At 40.0% G+C, this 18,876-nt stretch overlaps 4 protein-coding genes across 6 annotated transcripts in view; all 4 read left to right on the top strand.

Moving 5' to 3' along the window:
• Window positions 1-4,145, top strand: part of ssx2ipa (synovial sarcoma, X breakpoint 2 interacting protein a) — a 5,204-nt gene extending 1,059 nt beyond the window's left edge. The window contains exons 2-14 of the mRNA XM_008334410.3: window positions 4-150; window positions 305-471; window positions 603-812; window positions 1,128-1,238; window positions 1,324-1,459; window positions 1,632-1,707; window positions 1,805-1,979; window positions 2,227-2,374; window positions 2,510-2,646; window positions 2,765-2,938; window positions 3,030-3,147; window positions 3,232-3,385; window positions 3,736-4,145. Of these exons, the coding sequence (XP_008332632.1) occupies window positions 108-150; window positions 305-471; window positions 603-812; window positions 1,128-1,238; window positions 1,324-1,459; window positions 1,632-1,707; window positions 1,805-1,979; window positions 2,227-2,374; window positions 2,510-2,646; window positions 2,765-2,938; window positions 3,030-3,147; window positions 3,232-3,385; window positions 3,736-3,880 (1,794 nt within the window). The 5' untranslated portion in view covers window positions 4-107 and the 3' untranslated portion in view covers window positions 3,881-4,145. The remainder of the gene's footprint in view (window positions 1-3; window positions 151-304; window positions 472-602; window positions 813-1,127; window positions 1,239-1,323; window positions 1,460-1,631; window positions 1,708-1,804; window positions 1,980-2,226; window positions 2,375-2,509; window positions 2,647-2,764; window positions 2,939-3,029; window positions 3,148-3,231; window positions 3,386-3,735) is intronic.
• Window positions 4,146-4,358: 213 nt separating this feature from the next.
• LOC103396358 (guanine nucleotide-binding protein G(I)/G(S)/G(O) subunit gamma-5-like) lies at window positions 4,359-5,993 on the top strand. The gene is made up of 3 exons (XM_008334409.3): window positions 4,359-4,530; window positions 5,377-5,520; window positions 5,610-5,993. The coding sequence occupies exons 1-2, from the start codon at window positions 4,450-4,452 to the stop codon at window positions 5,500-5,502; spliced, it is 207 nt and encodes a 68-aa protein (XP_008332631.1). The 5' UTR covers window positions 4,359-4,449; the 3' UTR covers window positions 5,503-5,520; window positions 5,610-5,993.
• A 712-nt stretch (window positions 5,994-6,705) lies between these two features.
• gpt (glutamic--pyruvic transaminase) lies at window positions 6,706-18,800 on the top strand. Of its 3 annotated transcripts, none has more exons than XM_025066071.1 (11): window positions 6,706-6,858; window positions 10,255-10,441; window positions 14,911-15,000; window positions 15,184-15,292; window positions 15,430-15,563; window positions 15,895-16,138; window positions 16,673-16,752; window positions 16,858-16,994; window positions 17,110-17,284; window positions 17,648-17,803; window positions 18,643-18,800. In XM_025066071.1, the coding sequence occupies exons 1-11, from the start codon at window positions 6,824-6,826 to the stop codon at window positions 18,766-18,768; spliced, it is 1,473 nt and encodes a 490-aa protein (XP_024921839.1). In that variant the 5' UTR covers window positions 6,706-6,823; the 3' UTR covers window positions 18,769-18,800. The 3 variants fall into 3 exon arrangements, with proteins under 3 accessions (XP_024921839.1, XP_024921840.1, XP_016897775.1); XM_025066072.1 differs by lacking the exon at window positions 6,706-6,858 and adding an exon at window positions 9,637-9,788; XM_017042286.2 differs by lacking the exon at window positions 6,706-6,858 and having other exon boundaries at window positions 10,109-10,441.
• On the top strand, window positions 6,866-9,392 carry fuz (fuzzy planar cell polarity protein). The gene has a single exon (XM_008334408.3). It carries the CDS (start codon window positions 7,183-7,185, stop codon window positions 8,488-8,490), a length of 1,308 nt encoding a protein of 435 aa, XP_008332630.1. The 5' UTR covers window positions 6,866-7,182; the 3' UTR covers window positions 8,491-9,392.
• Window positions 18,801-18,876: the final 76 nt, after the last annotated feature.

Here is an 18,876-nt window from a genome sequence, read left to right as displayed (position 1 = left end):
CAGGGCTGTGTTCTGGTGTGGGCCTCTGATCCACTGCCTAGCTGATAATACACCTCATGGTTGAGAACTCGTGACCGTACATCCTTCTGTCCACATGTGTTGGTGATATGGGAGACCTGTGGACAAGTGTGGCAACAGAGATGTCCATGGGTAAAAGCTGTACAGTATATGTCTGACCGAATACTCTAAATATGGACAGTCATCAGCTGTTTGATGGCCTATTTTCTGATCCCATTTCAGACAGTGACCTAAATAAGAAAAGTAAAGTAATTAACCTCACCATTATCCTGTTTTTCTTTTCCAGCTAACTATGAAATCTCGAGCATATCACATGTGACGATGTCGCCTTTGAGACCAAACAACCTTGCCTCTCTGTATTCTTCAGTGCCCCTGTCCAAAAACTCTTATAGTGTTATCAGTGCCTTCTGCACAGAGGAAAATATATCTCAGTGCATCATATACATCAATCAGGTATGAGGTGGTGGTGGGTGGTATCACCATGATTGAATAAAACCCCTATTTTTTTTTGTTTTTTAAACTAAATGCATTTCGGCTCCATGAACAATGACAGTCAGTCACAATGTCCTGTTCTCTCTTTGCAGGAGCTTGCGTCACTGGGTCTCTCTTCCATTTGTATTGAGGCCAGCTCACCAGGGGTACCTGTCCTGAATGCAGTGCCAGCTTTGAATGCCATGTATGAACTGCTGCAGATTCACAGGAGGAATATGTCATCATTAGAGGAGCTGGAAAAGGACCAGCTAAAGAAGTCCAGCACCTTGGAGCATATTCAGATGAACAATTGCAGACTGAAGGCATGTATGAATGTGGTGGCCTTAAATTAATCATTTAAAATGTTGTACACTACCAGGAGCCTGAACTGATAGTTAACAAGCTGTCTTGATCATGCCTGCTATGTGAATGGCTGGTATACATTTTTAATTAAATGGCAATTGCAAAAATGAAATAGCTTATTCAATGTATATTCCCATAGTGTCTGTCTTATACCATCCATCTTAATTGTAGGATAATGTTTTGCTGAGAAATATGTAATATATAAAAAATGTATTCAGTCCAACGTGACTCGCTTTTGCAAAATGTGACGTTAATGTGTTGATTCATTCTCACAGGATCAGTTGGAACTGTCCATTAGAGAGAAGTCTGGTCTCCATGAGACGGAGAGGCAGCTCCAGCTCAAGATCAAGACTCTGCAGAGCTGTTTGAAAACTGAAAAAGACGAGGTTGTTCCGCTGTCTGTGAGAAACAGGATTTAAGTGTACTGCATGTGTGAACCATACCAACAAACATTTCAACTCTACTGTGTAGGTTCAGAAACTCCAAACTATCATCGCCAGCCGCGCTTCTCAGTACAACCATGATGCTAAGAGAAAAGAAAGAGAAGCTGCAAAGCTCAAGGAACGCCTTAGTCAGCTACTGGTGGATAGAAAGGACAAGAAACTGGGCAAGTTTACTGATTTCTTTATATATATATGTATATGTATATGTATATGTATATGTATATGTATATGTATATATATATATATATATATATATATATATATATACAACCATTAACACATACATAATAAATACATAGCTTTAAGAACTTACATTAAATGTTATCTAAATTTTAGCTATTGATGTACTAAACTGCCTGGGACGGACAGATGGAAAACGGGGTCACTGGAAGACTGCAAAATCGACTGCAAGGTATCACGGCATTAACATTTTATTTAAAGTGTTTTTGGAATATTTGAAATCAGGATACACATAAAGTAAGCCTTTGTATTCATTTTATTTGCTGTAGCCATGAAAGTGAAATGTACAAGTCCCTGCTCAGTGATTATGAGGCCAGTCAGAAATCCCTGATGCTAGAAAATGCTGAGCTGAAGAAAGTGCTTCAGCAGATGAAGAAGGAGATGATGCACATCCTCAGTCCACGACAGGCCAGAGGAGCCAGTGCTGATGACAGCCACGAGCAGGTATTCTTAACATTTAAATCGCTGACCATGTAAAACATTTTAGCTTTGTAGATTTAAAGCTACCAATGCTGTCACTGTTGATTCTTAAAAACTATAATTTCTGTGACCATGGTAACACACATAAGCTGAAATTCAGACATCCCAGCACTGGTTGGTACAAAGTACTGGGAATGCTGTTTTATGTTTCTCTGGATTTGGACATGAAAATACATTTTGCAAAGATACACATTTTTTTTTGTTTTTTTAGGCTGATTCAGATGGGGAGGAGAAAACTGGAGACTCCAGCAGAGAAATCTTGGACCTGTCTTGTGAGCAGGCCAAGGAGCAGCTCACTTACAGCATTCGCCAGCAGTGGCGGAAACTCAGGAGCCATATGGAGAAGTTGAACACTCGAGGTAGAGAAAAGAAAACAAGTGTAGTATACCTAACAACTATGGACGTTTTTTGTTGTGTGAAAATCAAGCTTTGATTTAAAACCTTGGAACGGAAATTAAACCTAATCATATTAAATTAAAATTTTGTTGGCCAAGCTTCCCAAGTCCAGAACCAAATGGAGTCCAGTAGAGAAGTGATACCGAGGGAGACCCATGAGTCTGAGATGGAGAGGATGAAGTGTGAAGTCCAGCAGTGCAAAGAGTTCATTCATGCTCAACAGCAGCTCCTACAGGTCAGTGTCAAGTGAATGTGTCTAGAAAACAGTGTCACAAATAACAATAGAGTTTATTTAAACATTTAAAACCAATTAATCCTTCTAGTAAATTGTGCATCTAATTCTGCTTTTGCAGCAACAGCTCAACACCTCTTTTGATGACGAGACCGCGGCACTCCTGAATGACTGCTACACACTGGAGGACAAGGAGCGCCTCAAAGAGGAGTGGAGGCTCTTTGAGGAACAGAAGAGAAACTTTGAGAGGGAGAGGAAGACCTTCACTGAAGCTGCTATTCGCCTGGGACGAGAGGTTTGTGCTGCTAAAAATGTGTATAGTTTAAAGTACACTGTATTACTTTAAAGTCTACAACCTTTGCTTAATTCATTTTATTATTTAACAGAAAAAAGCCTTTGAGGAGGACCGAGCTGCTTGGCTCAAGAATCAGTTTTTGAACATGACTCCCTTTATCGACCGACGCAGATGTTCTTCGTCTGATGGTCAAAGTGCCTTATCAATAAGTAAGGAAACAGTATTTAGTCATTTTAAGGCATACATCTGTAGCAGTGGATGTTATGGTGATGATGCCATTGTCTGCTTAACAGGAAGTGAGCCAGAACTGAGAATGTCTTCCACAAAAGTTGAAATGACAAAATCATCAACCTACGCTACATTTTCCACTCCAAAAAAGACGCAGAGCATTGCTATGCCAACGACCACTGATCTCTACCGGACACTCCGCCTGTTCCCAGAAAGCAGGTACTGTCATTTCTAGTGTCATCAGTCTGCCCCCCGTTGTGATAGTTCATCATCATGATTATTTTACTCCATTTATTATCATTATCATTTATACAACGTATTTATTACATGACAATTCAAGATAGATCCAGTTACTTGAATATTTATGTCTAATCCTGTATTATCCAGTTGTTAATTTGCAAAATTCATTTTAAATTGCTTAAAGAGCAAAGTATGGAGAAGACGTACAGTAAGATAAGGACATCATTTGACCTTTAGGTTTTATTGACATCCCTCAGGAGCGGGCCACACACCACAAATGTCCCAATGTTCTATAATAATTACAAATATACCATATGTTTACATTTCAGTTCCTCCAGATACTCAAATCGAGGACGCTGGCAAGAGTCCAGCACCATTGAAGGCGAAGCCACAAGATCGAAGTCAAGAGACAGAGTCGAGAGTGGAGACTTGAGTATCTTCTCTCTTGGTGAAGATGAGAACAACCTAACTTAAAGGACAATCAGTGCCTTTTATTTTACAAAAAAACACATTGACAATGAGCATCTGATTTGCAGCCTCATCCTTCCATTGAATTGCTTTGGTTGTGAACGTGCACAAATCACCAGTTCACCAGAGCAGATCAGTGAGAACGCACTTTAATTAAGCTGCCATTGTTCATTTTGTCAACAAACAAATCAACACTGGATTTGCATTTGAATGTTTTCTTGTTAGTGGTGGTGCCTACCAAGTACAGATTTCAACATGAATGGTGTCTGTCTTTTAGTTGTGATGTGTGTTTATTAAATTAATTTATTGATTATGTATTAAAGATGTATAAATTATGACTTGTAACCAAATTAAATATTGACATTAGGGAAGTAATGGTCGATTCAGCCGATTTAACAGTACAATAAAGACATTTTTTAAAATTAAATATTTACTGTGTTTTGTGCGCCGCTTAGTGGACATTGTGGGCATAGTCGGATAACCGGAACCCGGATGTGATCATCTTTGGCACAGCCTCATCCAGCAGCTACTACCTCCTACTTTTCACTATCTGTTCACCCGTTAAAATATCTACAATGTCGAGCTCCTCAAATCTCATAGCCATGAAAAAAGTCGTACAGCAGTTGCGATTTGAGGCGAGCATCCACAGAGTGAAGGTATGGCCACGTTTTTATTTTTTTTATTCAAATAACGTCGGTGAAATGTCGACTGTTAGCAGGGCACGCTAATAGGGTTAGCCAACGTTTCGGCGAGTGCAGAAGTCAGCCAACAGTCAACAGGCGGAACAGGGCGTTGTTCGTTCGTATATGTAAAAGCAAAACTAAAGCAAATCTTTGCAAATATTTATAAAGTAACAAATGATGCCCTTTTAAAGGATTTGGTCAGTCATTAAACTTTTTTGGCTTTGTGGAGTTATTTTCACCAAAAATATTTTTCTGTGATGTGATGTAGCGTTGGAAAGAGCGTATCATTTTTATTTTTTTCGTTTGTTAAATCCGTGTTTTCCAGCTTCGTTCAGCGTCACTGTGATGCTGTATTTTAATGTTGTTCTTACTAGTATATTTGGAATATTTCAGAGGTGGAATGTAGTGTAAAAGTTTGTAACCATTTGTCTTCAATCGCCCAATTGACTAAGGGGGCTGCTTATGTCATTAACAACTGTTCATTTGCTATAGATGCATGAATTCAGTGTCATGTGCATTTGGTTTTAACCTGCTGAGATTGTTTTAACCTTATCTGATTCTCAGATATAGTTAGAGATGCATATGTATTAGCACAAACTCAGCAGTAGAGGTCAGCATTGAATAAAGACATATCCTAGAAAACAAACGCTTCGATTTCGTCTGCCACAGTGCATTACTTGTTTGTTTTCACCCTGTTGTAAGACTACTCAACCAAAGCAAAAACAAAACACACCCTTCCCCCAAATGGGATACTTTTACACGCAGTTACAGAAATTTAGATCAGGGTGAAATGTTTTTCAGATTTGATTTTGTCTCCAGGTCTCCCAGGCAGCAGCCGACCTTCAGCAGTTTTGCATTCAGAATGCGCTGCATGACCCTCTGCTCACAGGTGTGTCCTCAAGCACCAACCCCTTCAGGCCACAGAAGGTCTGCTCCTTCTTGTGAAAACACTGTACTCATTTGGTGAGTCTTTGATCCTTCTTTCCTGATACATGTTGGCACTTTGTTTAAACCTTCCTAATGTGTGTTTTCTTCTGTTTGTGTTACTAAAGGCCTTCGCTGTGATGTTACAGGGAATTGTTGACCTCAACACTGCTCCTCATGCTAAGCTGTTTTACTGCCATTGAATCCTTTGAGTGTAGAGAACCACACCGTCAGGAAAAAAAATGTCTATTTTCAGCCCCAGTAGAAAGAAGACATTTTTTTTAAATTAACACAATGTGATTTTTTTCTTTTGAAAATCGCTGTGCCTTTTCTATTGTTCTACTTTAGTTGTCACTGTACCTTACTTTTTTGTATTTAATAAATAAAAACATTGTTTCCTACTACAAGGTCTGTAATGCTGTTTCTAATGTGCTGTAAGGTTACTTTTTTTAATACCAAACTATTCCAGAGCAGTGCAGCAGCCAATAATTAAATAATCCCTTGAAGCCGAATCAGTTCTTTCTTTCTTTCTTTTTTTTTTTTTTAAAGAATTTGTAATTAGAAATCATTTTAATTCAGCTTCTTAATTATGCGTGTCCTGGTTGGTTTTTCTCTTAAATTTGAGAGAATATGGAATGTTTTAAATAAAAACATTGTTTAAAATATTTTATACTGTACCATATTTAATAGATAACCAATGTTAATGTCATGTGAAGGAAAGGGCTATGTTTTTTAAAAAATGTTAAAAGAAAAGCTATTAAAAAGGTGATACAAATGTGTTTTTTATTAGCATAGACTTCATCATATCAGCCAAAAAAATATCATCAAGATGTCACAGTGATAAAACATGGCTGTGTCCATTGTAGTCATTTTTTTGTAATTATGGCTAGCCTTAATTAAAGTATGATTATCACAGGCAAAACCAAAATGCAAAATTATACCGGTAGACAGCTTTGATTTAAACACATTCCTCTAAGCCAGAAGAAGCTGCGGAGTAGAGATTATAACTTGAATCATTTTTTGCCAAATAACTCCCTGCTTTGACTGCACACAGGGATTAAAGACCTATTTTGTAATGTCTATCCTCACCGCTAGGTGACAGTACATTTAACAGTATATCTTTAACAAAAACACAAAGAAAACAAATTAATGACGCCAGTCATATTTAACTCTCGCGAGAAGTGGAAAAACTGTGCCAATCAGGAGCACTTTTATGTGGATGCGCGAACTGATTCCAGGTCGGTTTGCTGATCCCGCTCATAGCGTGGCAACCTTAGAACTCGTAACTCATGACTGAAGCTCGGTCAGCTTAATGTATTGTCCTCAGTTCGCCGTCTGAAGAATGAATCATGGGACAACGTTACTGTGGAAACAACGGTAACTTGTTTTGTTAACCTACCATGTTTTATACAGCACGAAACAGGAGGTTAGCGAGCCGAGGGCTTGTGAATGTCAGTACCTATAGCTAATTTTAACTGCATGATATCTAGTGTCTTTGTCGCGGCGGGGACCAGTTTAAACATGATGTAAGGAAGTGCTGCGTGATGCCAATGGCTTAAGGTGCCGTGATGCAAAAATGGAAACAGATTTAGCTTAAAACTATGACTTGCTAATGTTTAAAACCCATCGTTATGAGGTAAAATAATCCCAAGCATCAGCGGATATTTATATTCTGACGGTATAATTTAGCAAGTGGATACGATGATGCTTCAGGACGGTTCGACTCAGCTGCTTTGCCTCACAGCCACGAGCGGGGTTCCGCTTTTCACACGGGGCGCCTCCAGACAACTGCCGTTTTCTATCATCGGCTCTCTCAATGGTGTTCACATGTTTGGCGGTGGACAGGAGGTAGTGTTGTCCAGCTGTGAAACTGAAGGCGGGGGCAAAGTGGTGTGGAGGGTTTTCCACGACAGTGTGATGCTCATCGCTGTGAGTGGAAGTGGGCATGGCGGTGCAGGCAGCGGGAAAGAGAAGGAAGCCCATTTGCAGCGCCTACTGGAGAATGTGTGGAACTGCATGGTGCTGGTGCTGGGTGAGGAGGAGTTGGTCAACATCCGGAATGTTGAAAGGTTGAAAAGAGATTTAAGGTCGTGTTTCAACCTCATAGATCAGCTGTTAGAGGAGAAGCAGGAGGGGATCTTGGGTAACCTGACCCACTGTGCTGACTCATTACTACCACCCAACCCTTCACTTGTTCAAGCAGCTGTGGATGGGTTTACTCAGGCCGCGGACAGTGAGTTTGGTTGCCTCCTTGTTCATGGGCGAATGGTGTCAGCAACTGAAAAGTGGTGGCGACTGGCACCTCAGGAAATTGTTCTGCTAGCTGCACTAATGCGAACACTATCAGCCTCTGGATCATCATCCTGTGATTACCCAGTTTTCCTTCCTCATGGCAGTCCCACTGTGGCTCATCGTCTCCTTCGCTTTCAGCTGCTCCCTGGAGCTGATGTATGTGTCCTGTGTGGTCCCACTCCTTCCCTGCAAAGAGCCCAAAGTGGACTGGTGGTCCGATTTTGGGCACCACTAGCGGAGACCCTACGAGAATGTCTGACTGTAGGAGGACGCTGTTTACCAGCATCCGTATCCCTGCACCCTGACGTGCTGGCATTTCTGCTCATCAATCGTGAAACACGTCGGTCCATCTCTTGTGTCCTGTGTTCTCACACTACTACTAAGCCCAGTGCTGCACCTGTACTCTCCAATGGTCGCTGCTGGGAGCTGTTGAAGCTCTTCTACAACTTCAGCATCACACGCTACTTCAGCCAGGAGGAGACGCTGTGCGCTTCTCAAGATGAGAGTGCTCAGAGGAACACCACTGAAGAGTTTGTCCGTGGATTTACACACCAGCCACTACAGTGTTACCTAGTGACAGAGGAGTGCAAAAGCTATGGACTTCAAACAGCACAGCACCAACTCTTTCTGCTTGTGCCTCCATCAGTCCCCACCTTTGCACTTCGCACAGTGGCCACACAGACCCTCACTGATATAGTCACAGCCACTGGGTTTTGAGTGTTTACTTTGCAGTGACACGTGGAACTTACCTATTATGCTGCTGTACCTTTGCTGCTGCTACTTATGTAATACTAACTGAACTAAGATAACAGTTATAAAATCACAAATAAAGCAAACTATTTCTTTTACAGAATTGTTTTATTCATTGAAAAGATAACTAACTAAAATTATTGGATTAGGCAAATATAAAAAATAATCTGAATTTTTAACCATGTGCATTTAAATGCAACCCATTTTGATTTAGTTTGATGTAATTAAATGACTTCTGAGCACTTTTGATCACTGGTCTCAGGTCTCTTAATAGAAAATAGTTAAAATAGACTATAAAAATGTTAATTTTAGTGTACACATATTTGCTGTTCCCCTTGTAAGGTTGTTCTCCAAATGCTTAGTTTTTTTTTCCAATCATTTTTTTATAATATCGATGTTGGCCTGAAAATAGCAATGGACGCCACAGTGAAGTGAGTCATTCTGAGAAATATGAATATAAGTGTACCAGGTAATATGACTTGGACTAAATACCTTTCTTTACACCTAAATGTGTTGCCTTTTAAGTCATGAATTTAACATTATTTCTTTGATGTTGATGTGCATAATATAAGAGCCAATAATGACTATTGTTGTAATATATATTTAAGACAATACATTTTCCAATGTTTCTGCACTGAGCCATTTCAACCGAATAAAAATGCAGCATGTCTTCAAAAGGTTGGCCAGAAACACACAGAATGGCATTATTTGACTGAAGATTAACATGCTCATTTCTGTAAAGTTCAAGATTTGTGAATACGTTTGCTCTTATTTCACATACCTCCTGTACAGCCCAACTTTAAGTTTTTAATTTGGTCCCCAGACCCATGTCTCAGGTTTCCTATCCCACGGTTTACATACAAAAGGTGACTAATTATAAGAACATATAAAAACACTACCTATCCCACGGTTTACATACAAAAGGTCGGTTTAACAAAAGGTGACTAATTATAAGAACATTATTTAGAAACACTAAAAAAATCCATACTGTGCATCCTCTGTTTTGACATCCCTTAAACAAATCTAACTCGTGTTTGAAGCGGATCCTTCAGCGCAGATAGGGAGGAGCATGCATCCTCCCCCAAAGTCTCCTCCCAATACTTGCAGGGAGTTGAGGACAAAACTTGAGGCGCAGTGCAAAGCAGCCACAAAAACTCGGGTAGAAGTTAGACTGCGTCGGTCAGCTGGTCCCATCTTTCTGAATCACATCCAAAGCCACGTTGCTCTGAGCTCAGTAACCTGAGAACCGAGCCTGATTGACAACGGTACGTGGAGGAGAGGGGGTGGGATGAGTATATAAAGGGGAGGATACAGTCGCAGGCTGACGCGTTGCCATGTGCGGGGGAATGTACCCCAATAATTAACTGTGGCAGTGTGTGGATGCAGCTGCATAGACGAACTTGCTTGCAGCCTGTGGTTTAGTGGAATACCTACTAGCCTTATCAGCAGTGTGTGCTTGGTTCAAAGGTCTGGGCGCTTAGTCACTTCTGCGCTCCACACAACTTTCAGATTTCCGCTGCACAGATAAAGAAACCAGACGAGCCGCGGTGCATTACCTCAGTGTGCGCACGAAGAGGTTTACAACATGTCAGCCACACGGATACGTATTTTATCCGCCAGGAACGTTCTGCCATTGGGCCGAGGACAAAGCGGTGGAGCGCAGCGGTCCGACGGTGATTCCAAACTCCGGTTACTCACATCTCCTCATCTGTCCCCCTCTTCTCCCGCTAGAGCCCTGTCCAGTTTGAGTGCAACGCGGCGTGGACTCCCGCAAGAGAAAATGTCCGAAAATGGAATGATGTCCCGGGCCAAGGTGTTGACCATTGACAACATGAACCCGACGGTGAAGAAAGTGGAGTATGCCGTGCGGGGGCCCATTGTGCAGCGGGCGCTGGAGCTGGAAAGAGAGCTCTCCGAGGTTTGTGTGGTTTCGAATCAAATCATACACAGCAATATTTTGGGTTAAAAGTTCGCAATATAATTTTTGCTTGGTTGCTTAATAATACATTGGACTGGACGGTACCAGTAGCAGCAAATTTGAGTTCTGCATATCTAAGTACAAAACTGAGACCATTTCTCAAGTTTTAACACTTATAATAATAAAATTATACAATGTAGTAGTAGACCATGAAAATAAAGTTGGAGTTAAATACCATTGGACATCACATGTGATTGACAGCAGGAGCTTTATTTTGTTGCATCATGGCTGGCCTTTACTGTCATCACAACACTGCAAAGTTCATCTGGTGCGTGTTTCTTTCTATATGTTAGCTATGAACATGTTTAGTCCTTTACCAGAAGTTCTTCTGTTTTGTTTAAGAATTGTCAAAATCTCTTGAGTATTTTTCCTACTGCAGTGTGTTCATGCAAGCTCCCCATTTGTTAACATTTAGTGACAGGGTGCTGCCATCTTTGCAAACTTCCTGTCAGGTACGCATATAATTAGTGTAAAACATTCATCAATGTTATACTTGAATTGACAGTGGGTGGATACTGGCAATTATGGGACAAATGTATTAACTTTATATTCCTGATTTTAGTACTGCAGTTTCTTTTAAACAAAACTTTACTACTCTTGCTTGCTGTGGTGTTCAGGTTCTTCTTGTTTTGCATGTACAGTTTCATTGTTTGGTTCTTCCGTAGCATGATGGATTCAGCAAAAAAAAAAAAAAAGGTTTAGATGACGAACATCAGATAAAATAATATATATAGATAAGGGTGACATTAGTGTCTGTAGGTGGAGCTGGTTGTGGCTGAGTTTATCTCCTCCTTATTTTCAGAACCTTATTTCTTTCATTACTCTTTTTAAGAAACTCCCTTTGATTCAGTGCTGCAATTCATGCATATGACATGCTGGTTTTAGGTGGAGTTTACTGTTGCAACAATGCTGTTAATTATGAATCAGTTCTGTGGAGCTTTACATCACCATATTTTTACAAAAACAAGTAAAAGATTAAGCTTTCCAGGACGATGATTCACCACTGCATGGTGTCTTTTAGGTTCAGCCAGATTGACTCTTCATAAATTCATCCGTTGTCATTTTGTCTTCAGTAATAAAATATAATATTACCATTCCAAATTACTGACACTATAAGTACACGTCATTATTATAGTCTAATTTCTCTCTTCGACTGTCTGTGGTGATGTGGCAATAAGCTTTTTGTGTACTGTGTGCAATCTGGTGTGAAAACTGCCATCTCATGTGTGCTGTGGGCCGGACTAGGATGAGTTTGTGAACATGTTCTCGCACAGGTGAAAGGAGCAGAAACCTGGGTGGACAGATGTTGTTATGACCTGTTGGCTCACTGGTGGAAGCATTTTGACCAAACCAGTGCAGATTCAAAGATTCTTCATTTCACTACAAAAAAAAAAAAAAAAAGAAAAAATTTTTATTTTCTGAACAGTTGATAAAAGCGATTTATCATTTCTGGGCAGTCTACCAGTTGCATTGTTCAGTGGTGGTAAACTCAGATGTTCAGAATGTTAAACTAGACTTGATTGGCCTTTAACTACTGGGATAATTATTAGTTATGAAAGTTGTTATGTAACTAATGCAGATTGTTCTCTTCCTGACTTGTTATCAGTCTGACTCTGCTCCTTTGACCCAGGTTCAACTGTCCACTTGAAGGTTGGAGGTAATAGGACACTTTGGAGGTTGGAATCCACATTTTGAGATTGAGGAACTTTTCAGATATCCCAGACACAGGATGAAAGCGTTTTCTAAGAAGCTAAATGCTAATAATCATCACACTGAGGAAGAGGAGGGACATAATATTTTGACACGGTTTGGTTAAGTTCAACAAGAGTTAGTGGCTTTTGCAGAATTTTAGGTTATTGTGTTCCAAGAACCAAAATCAGTCTTTGTTTTATTTAATTATTGTTTTAACTTTGTGTCAGTGGTGGATAATGCCTGTGTGCCTGCACAATAAGTCGCCACTGATGAAACCTCTAATGTGGAGTATTGAAAAAAGTACATTAATTTGTACGGTGTGTCTGTGTTTTCACAAATAATTGTGGAAAAATACTTTAAACTACTGTTTAAGCTGTCTTGAACACCTACATTAACTAAAAGAGAGTTGGATTACTGTAATCAAGGTCAAGTGTCTGGAGATAAGATTTAATGGTTAGGGTGAAATTTCTACGTGACTAAGCAGTGTTATATCATGTGCAACCCTGAACGTTATTGCTTTATGGCATGCAGTGTGTCAATGTGAAAAGGGTTGAATCCTCATTTTGAACCAAACCACAAACAAAATGACAAAGTGAAAGAGGAATAAAAATTTCTGCAGTCAATGAACTAATGTAACCACAGATGTTCTAAATTATATTTTACAGTATTGAGCCAGAGGGAAACAATGTACCAAAAGTAATTGGTTCCAGTCCTGGAATGGAGGACAAACAACCCCTCATTCATTTGGTTTATAACCCAGCACTTTTCCAAATAGTTGGATGGTGTTGTGTTACTTTGGGAAATGGGTCGCACTGTTGTTCTGTCTTTTGTCTGGGATCAAATAGACAATCTCATGAATATACGGTACATAAACATTCACCCTCTGATTATCTACTTTGGTTACCAGCTCACATTTTCTTTACAGTGTGAGATTTTCTCACTTACTTGTTGAAATAGGTTGAGCTTGTCCCGCCCCCCCCCCAGTGATCCTCAAACAAGAACTCCGTGTTTCAGGTAGAGGTGCAAATACTGAACGTAATTCAAAATACATTTTCATTTCGCTGACTGAAACCTGCCAGATCTAATGATAAACATGACTATTGTGGAGTCAGATTAGATGAGACAAATGTTACTGAATAAATACTCCACTTCAGTGATGTCATTTTTAATTATGTATGTTCTAAAAAAAATTCAAACAAATGTTCAGTTTTAGTCCTTAGAGTAAATGAAACACTGCCGAAGATTTACCCAGAGACCACTGGGACATCATCTGGAAACACTTCAGCTCTGTTTGCTGGAATGTTCAGTGAAGAAGACAAAAAGCACAGTTCTCTCACTTTGCTCTCAGGATCAGAGGTCAGCTCTGTCTTTCAAAGATCCACAACATGAATGGGTGGTCATTTGCACACTGGGGGTTATGTGCCCCCCTCCTTCTATAACATCATTGGTCCAGCATGAGAGACGCCTCTGAATTGTGACCAATAAGAGAGCACAACATCAGTGACTTACCTCTGGTCTGAATTAAAACAAACAGGCTGTTATGATGACAGGGTGGAGGGTGCAGCAGGGGAGGAGAGTTGTCTGAACTTAGTTGTGTTTTTTGTGTGTGTCCATGCTGTTCATAACATCTGTTGTCAACACTGTATATGTGTGTGTCCTTGTGCATCTCCCTGTGATACTGCGTCCTTCCTCAGTGATCACAGCTGCTTTAGAGATTATTTTTCCTGAAATGTTATATTGTTATTGGCCCAGCTGACAGTAATCCTATCTGCTTTTCCCTGGAAGAAAGTAGTCTCCTGCCAGCAACACAAAATGAGATCTTGATGTGTTGTTCCTTGGTGTAATACTGGTATCCTACATTCTGAGAAGGTCAAAGAGCTCTGTGTAATGTATGTCTCCGTGTTCATTTATCAGAAGCCACTGTTATCAGTCTGATAAGTTGGTGTATTGAGGTCAGTTCTTTGTTTCCGTGTCTAAACATAACACTGGCATCTTGGTCATGCGGCTGAGTCAGTTATAGTGCAGGGGCATGAACCCACGCATACATTGACAGAAGGGGTGTAGCAGGGGTCACCGACCTTTTTGAAACTGAGAGCTTCTTCAAGGGCACTTAGTAATACAGAGAGCTACTTGTTTAATGCAGACTTCACAAACAATGTAAGAATAATTAGTTCAATAGCAGACACTCTTCTTACCATCGTCATTGCACCCATTTGAATATCGTTGCAGGTGTAACTGATTCAAAAAACACAGTAACACAGTACAGTTTTTGACCCTCCTGTTGACTAGTTTTATTTTAAGAACATAGCCTGTGGACACCGTAGGTAGTCCATGGGTGCTACGTTGGTGACCCCCCACTGTTTATATTAAGTAAATAATAAAAAATGTTAAAAACCATAAGCTCACATGTGAGGTCACTATTGTTTTTAAACTATTTAATGTAGAATATGCAGTATTTTCTTTGCGCCTGTGATAGCCTTGTCATGAACACTGACGTGTCTCAAAGCGGTTCCTGTAGAGACTCCAAAGGAAAGGAATGCTATAATTCTTTTAATTATTCTGTTCACCAGAGTTGTGGTGTAATTACTGCTTCAGCCAAACCATTGAGTGTGTGACTCCTGGAACTCTCAGTCCTGGATTTTTTCGGCTCAAAGCATCAAGTGTTTATGAAAACCCATTTTTTTTACTTTTGCAAATTATGTGTTCATAATCTGCAGGGCATGAAGAAACCTTTCGCTGAAGTTATCAAGGCAAACATCGGTGATGCACACGCCATGGGACAGCAGCCAATAACCTTCTTCCGACAGGTTTGTTGTCAAGACCTTTTAGTCAAACCGGCATCTAAAATGTTTGTTGTACTGTAGCTCTTTTAGAGTTTCTTTTTCAAAGACTACCAAGTTTTAAACTTGTGTTTTAAAGGTTTGTTTTTTTTTTGTAGCAATGTAATATATTTCCAGCCTTTATCTCACATCGATTCTTCTCTTTTAAAGGTCTTGGCTTTGTGCTCCTACCCTGAGCTATTGAATGACAACACTTTCCCTGAGGATGCTAAAAGTAGAGCACACCGCATTTTACAGTCCTGCGGTGGGAACAGTATGGGTGTGTACCTTATTGACTGCACTGTATAGCTTAATATTTAACTATTTAACATGAACTCACTTCCAGGTGGGGCTGTGGCCCTGGGTTATGGCCTTGAGGCTCTGTAGTAATGTTTATCATCTCTGTTTGAATCTCAGGCTCCTACAGTGCCAGTCAAGGCATTGAATCGGTTCGTAAGGATGTGGCTCTGTACATTGAGAGAAGGGATGGGGGCATGCCCTGTGACCCTGACAACATCTACCTCACTACAGGGGCCAGCGACGGCATTGTGGTACAAAACACATTTTGGAGTCTTGAGATTTGAATCATTTTTTTAAGTGTGGTAACAATTTCAGATACTTCTTAAAATGTTTTGCTCCTACTGGTTTTCCAAGTCTTATCAAATATGCAACTGACATGGAATTGAACTTTTATCCCCTTGAGGTCCATTTGTCTTTATCATTTGATCAGCTACTTCAGTGAGTTCATGTGGCTTGTGAGGTTAAGCTCAAAGGAATATTTTATTGTCTCAAAGTCATTAAAATGTATTTTAAATTACATCAAGGGAATGTTAAATGAACTCCTAAACCCAGCTGAGGTCTGTTTGTTGACCTCCTTCTCAGACCATGCTGAAGCTGCTGGTGTGTGGTGAAGGTGCCAGCCGTACTGGCATCATGATCTCCATACCACAGTATCCCCTGTATTCAGCTGCACTGGCTGAACTCGGTGCTGTGCAGATCAACTACTATTTGAATGAAGAAAACTGCTGGAGTATGGACATAAATGAACTGCAGCGCGCCCTGAATGAAGCTAGGGAGTACTGCAACCCAAGAGCCCTGTGCATCATCAACCCTGGAAACCCCACAGGTGAACACAGCTCTTTCCAAAAACATAACTGCATAGGATTAATAAGCCTGCAGCTAACAATAACCTGCAAAGTTAATACATAATAATTTAAATAAATATAAATATTTTTTTTTACTTGGTCCATAAACAAAGGGCCACTGTGAATATGGAGATCAGTGTATACTTACCTTTAAATAACATCTTAACCTGCTGTTCTAAGGTCAAACCAGATCTTGTTTTACTGTCACTGCCAAGTATTATCTATAAAATATGCCCATTTGAACTATAAAATTGATTGAACCTTTTTTGTGTATAAAAACAAACTTCTTTATTTTTCCACAAATCACAGTATTTGTTTTATTGTATTGATAGTTTTTTAGCCTAAAATATATCTAAATGAAGCCCTTAATTATAGAATTTATATAGAGTATATTCTTGTTTAATCTTCATCGGGAGCCATAGCCTAATAAACGTGCTACTAACACGACCCACCAGATGGCAGCACTGTGACATAACAGTAATTTATCCCCTACTCCCCCTTCTGTACTCTTCCAGGTCAGGTCCAGAGCAGACAGTGTATTGAAGATGTGATACGGTTTGCAGCAAAGGAGCGTCTGTTTCTCATGGCTGATGAAGTAATTCACTTATTTCAATATATGTCTGTTTTGTTGTTTATTTTTATTCTAACATATATGTATATTGAAGTATCTCATCTGTACTTTGTCCTACGGTGTCTCTAGGTGTACCAGGATAATGTGTATGCAGATGGTTGTGAGTTCCACTCTTTTAAGAAGGTTCTGTTTGAGATGGGACCAGAGTACTCCAAATCTGTGGAACTGGCATCCTTCCACTCCACCTCCAAATGCTACATGGGAGAGTAAGTCATGGTCACAAATCTATGCAAGGATAAATCTGTCAAGGAAGCCAGAATCTTTTTTTCTTCTTCTTCTTCTTCTTTTCATTTCTAATGTATAATTACAACCTCATGTCAGATGTGGCTTCCGCGGAGGCTACATGGAGATCATCAACATGGACGATGAAGTGAAGGTCCAGCTGACCAAACTGGTGTCGGTCCGTCTGTGTCCTCCTGTTCCTGGCCAGGCTCTGATGGACCTGGTGGTCAATCCTCCACAGCCTGGAGAGCCTTCGTATGACAGCTTCCTCAAGGTACACGGTCTACGTTCTCCAGCCCACGCTGTTCAATCTCAGTCCAACAGGTCATCAGTAACCAGTGTATGTTAGGATTTAGGTTTAAAAGAGAGGGAATTGTCTTTGAACTAATAAATAAGCCTGAGAAATTTGTGATTTGAACTATATCACTAATCAGAAATGTTACCTTTGCGTTTAGACATACATTACTGAGACAGTTTTTTTTGAGCTTTTAGACTTTGTGGAGCCTAATAAGACAGACAGTTACGTCTGATCTGTCAGTCTGTCTCTGAGGTTGCAGTTGAAATGAGGACGGGTTTCTGGTACCTTACTGTTTCCCTTTGCTTTGCATTCACTTTTTTCTCCCTCTCTGTCTTTCAGGAGCGCACAGCCACTTTAAATGCTTTGGCAGAGAAGGCCAAACTCACAGAGCAGGTTCTCAACACTGTGCAAGGCATCAGCTGTAATCCTGTACAGGGGGCCATGTACTCCTTCCCCCGCATTATCATCCCAGAAAAGGCCATCAAAGAGGCCATGGTCAGTGTCCATGCTTCTCATTATGAAAGCACAAAAAGAATGATACAGTTACACAAGATTTTTTTTTATTTTTATTATTTAGACTCAATTACTGGCTGTTATTTAAAGCACTTGTCATTTTTTCTTTTTATACGTCTGAAAAGCCCTGGGTCACATTCATTATATATCACAATTTACTGCATAATCACACTTCACACACTGCATGATACAGGATAACACAACTCAAACAACTGCATTATTCGTTTACCTCTCCGTTTACTAAAGGGAACAATTGATTTCCGTTGGCTGGTGGTTTCAACTCTGTCCTGTGGTTGACTGCTCAGTAGGAATATCATGAAGGGCGGCGGAGGCATGCCACCAGGGAAAAGATTAGACTTAGAGAGGATAAGGTCAGAATAAAGCTGATCTACTGACACCCAATCAATCTCAGTGACTCTGTGATAACATCCACATTGCACCTGTATGGCATTACCTTATTTTCTGAGGCGATCCCAAACTGGTGCTTTGAATTCAGCATTGTCACAGGGAGAAGCGACTGTGCATTTAATGAAGCCTGGCTTTGGGAAAGACAGCAAAACATGTTCTTTTACAACTTTAATTTGTTTTTTAAGAATACAGAGATAAAAAAAAAAGTTCAATTGAAATTTGTAAACAAAAGCAAAATGTACATGTGTATGTAAATGTACATGTATCTATATGTATATAAATATATATATAAATGTGTATACATATTTTACATACACACGTATATAGTTTTCCCATCAAAAGTCTCAAAACCTGAAAGATGGTAAGATTAATCGAAGGTAACTATTTTTTTATTTTTTTTGTACCCTCCTCAGGCACTTGGTCAGCAGCCGGATATGTTTTACTGCATGAAGATGCTGGAAGAGACTGGAATCTGTCTGGTACCTGGAAGCGGCTTTGGTCAGAAGGATGGCACATATCACTTCAGGTACAGTGCATAGTAATATAGATAAATAATTAATCCATCGCCAAAAAGATAAGAAATTCCTCTCTCCCGTATCCGTATGTCATTTTGTCATTTTGTCTTTTTCCTCTGCTGCCAGGATGAC

Source organism: Cynoglossus semilaevis, chromosome 20 (genome assembly GCF_000523025.1).
Source record: "Cynoglossus semilaevis isolate Cse_v1.0 chromosome 20, Cse_v1.0, whole genome shotgun sequence".
Lineage (NCBI taxonomy): Eukaryota > Metazoa > Chordata > Actinopteri > Pleuronectiformes > Cynoglossidae > Cynoglossus > Cynoglossus semilaevis.
This window is presented reverse-complemented; position numbering and strand designations above follow the sequence as displayed.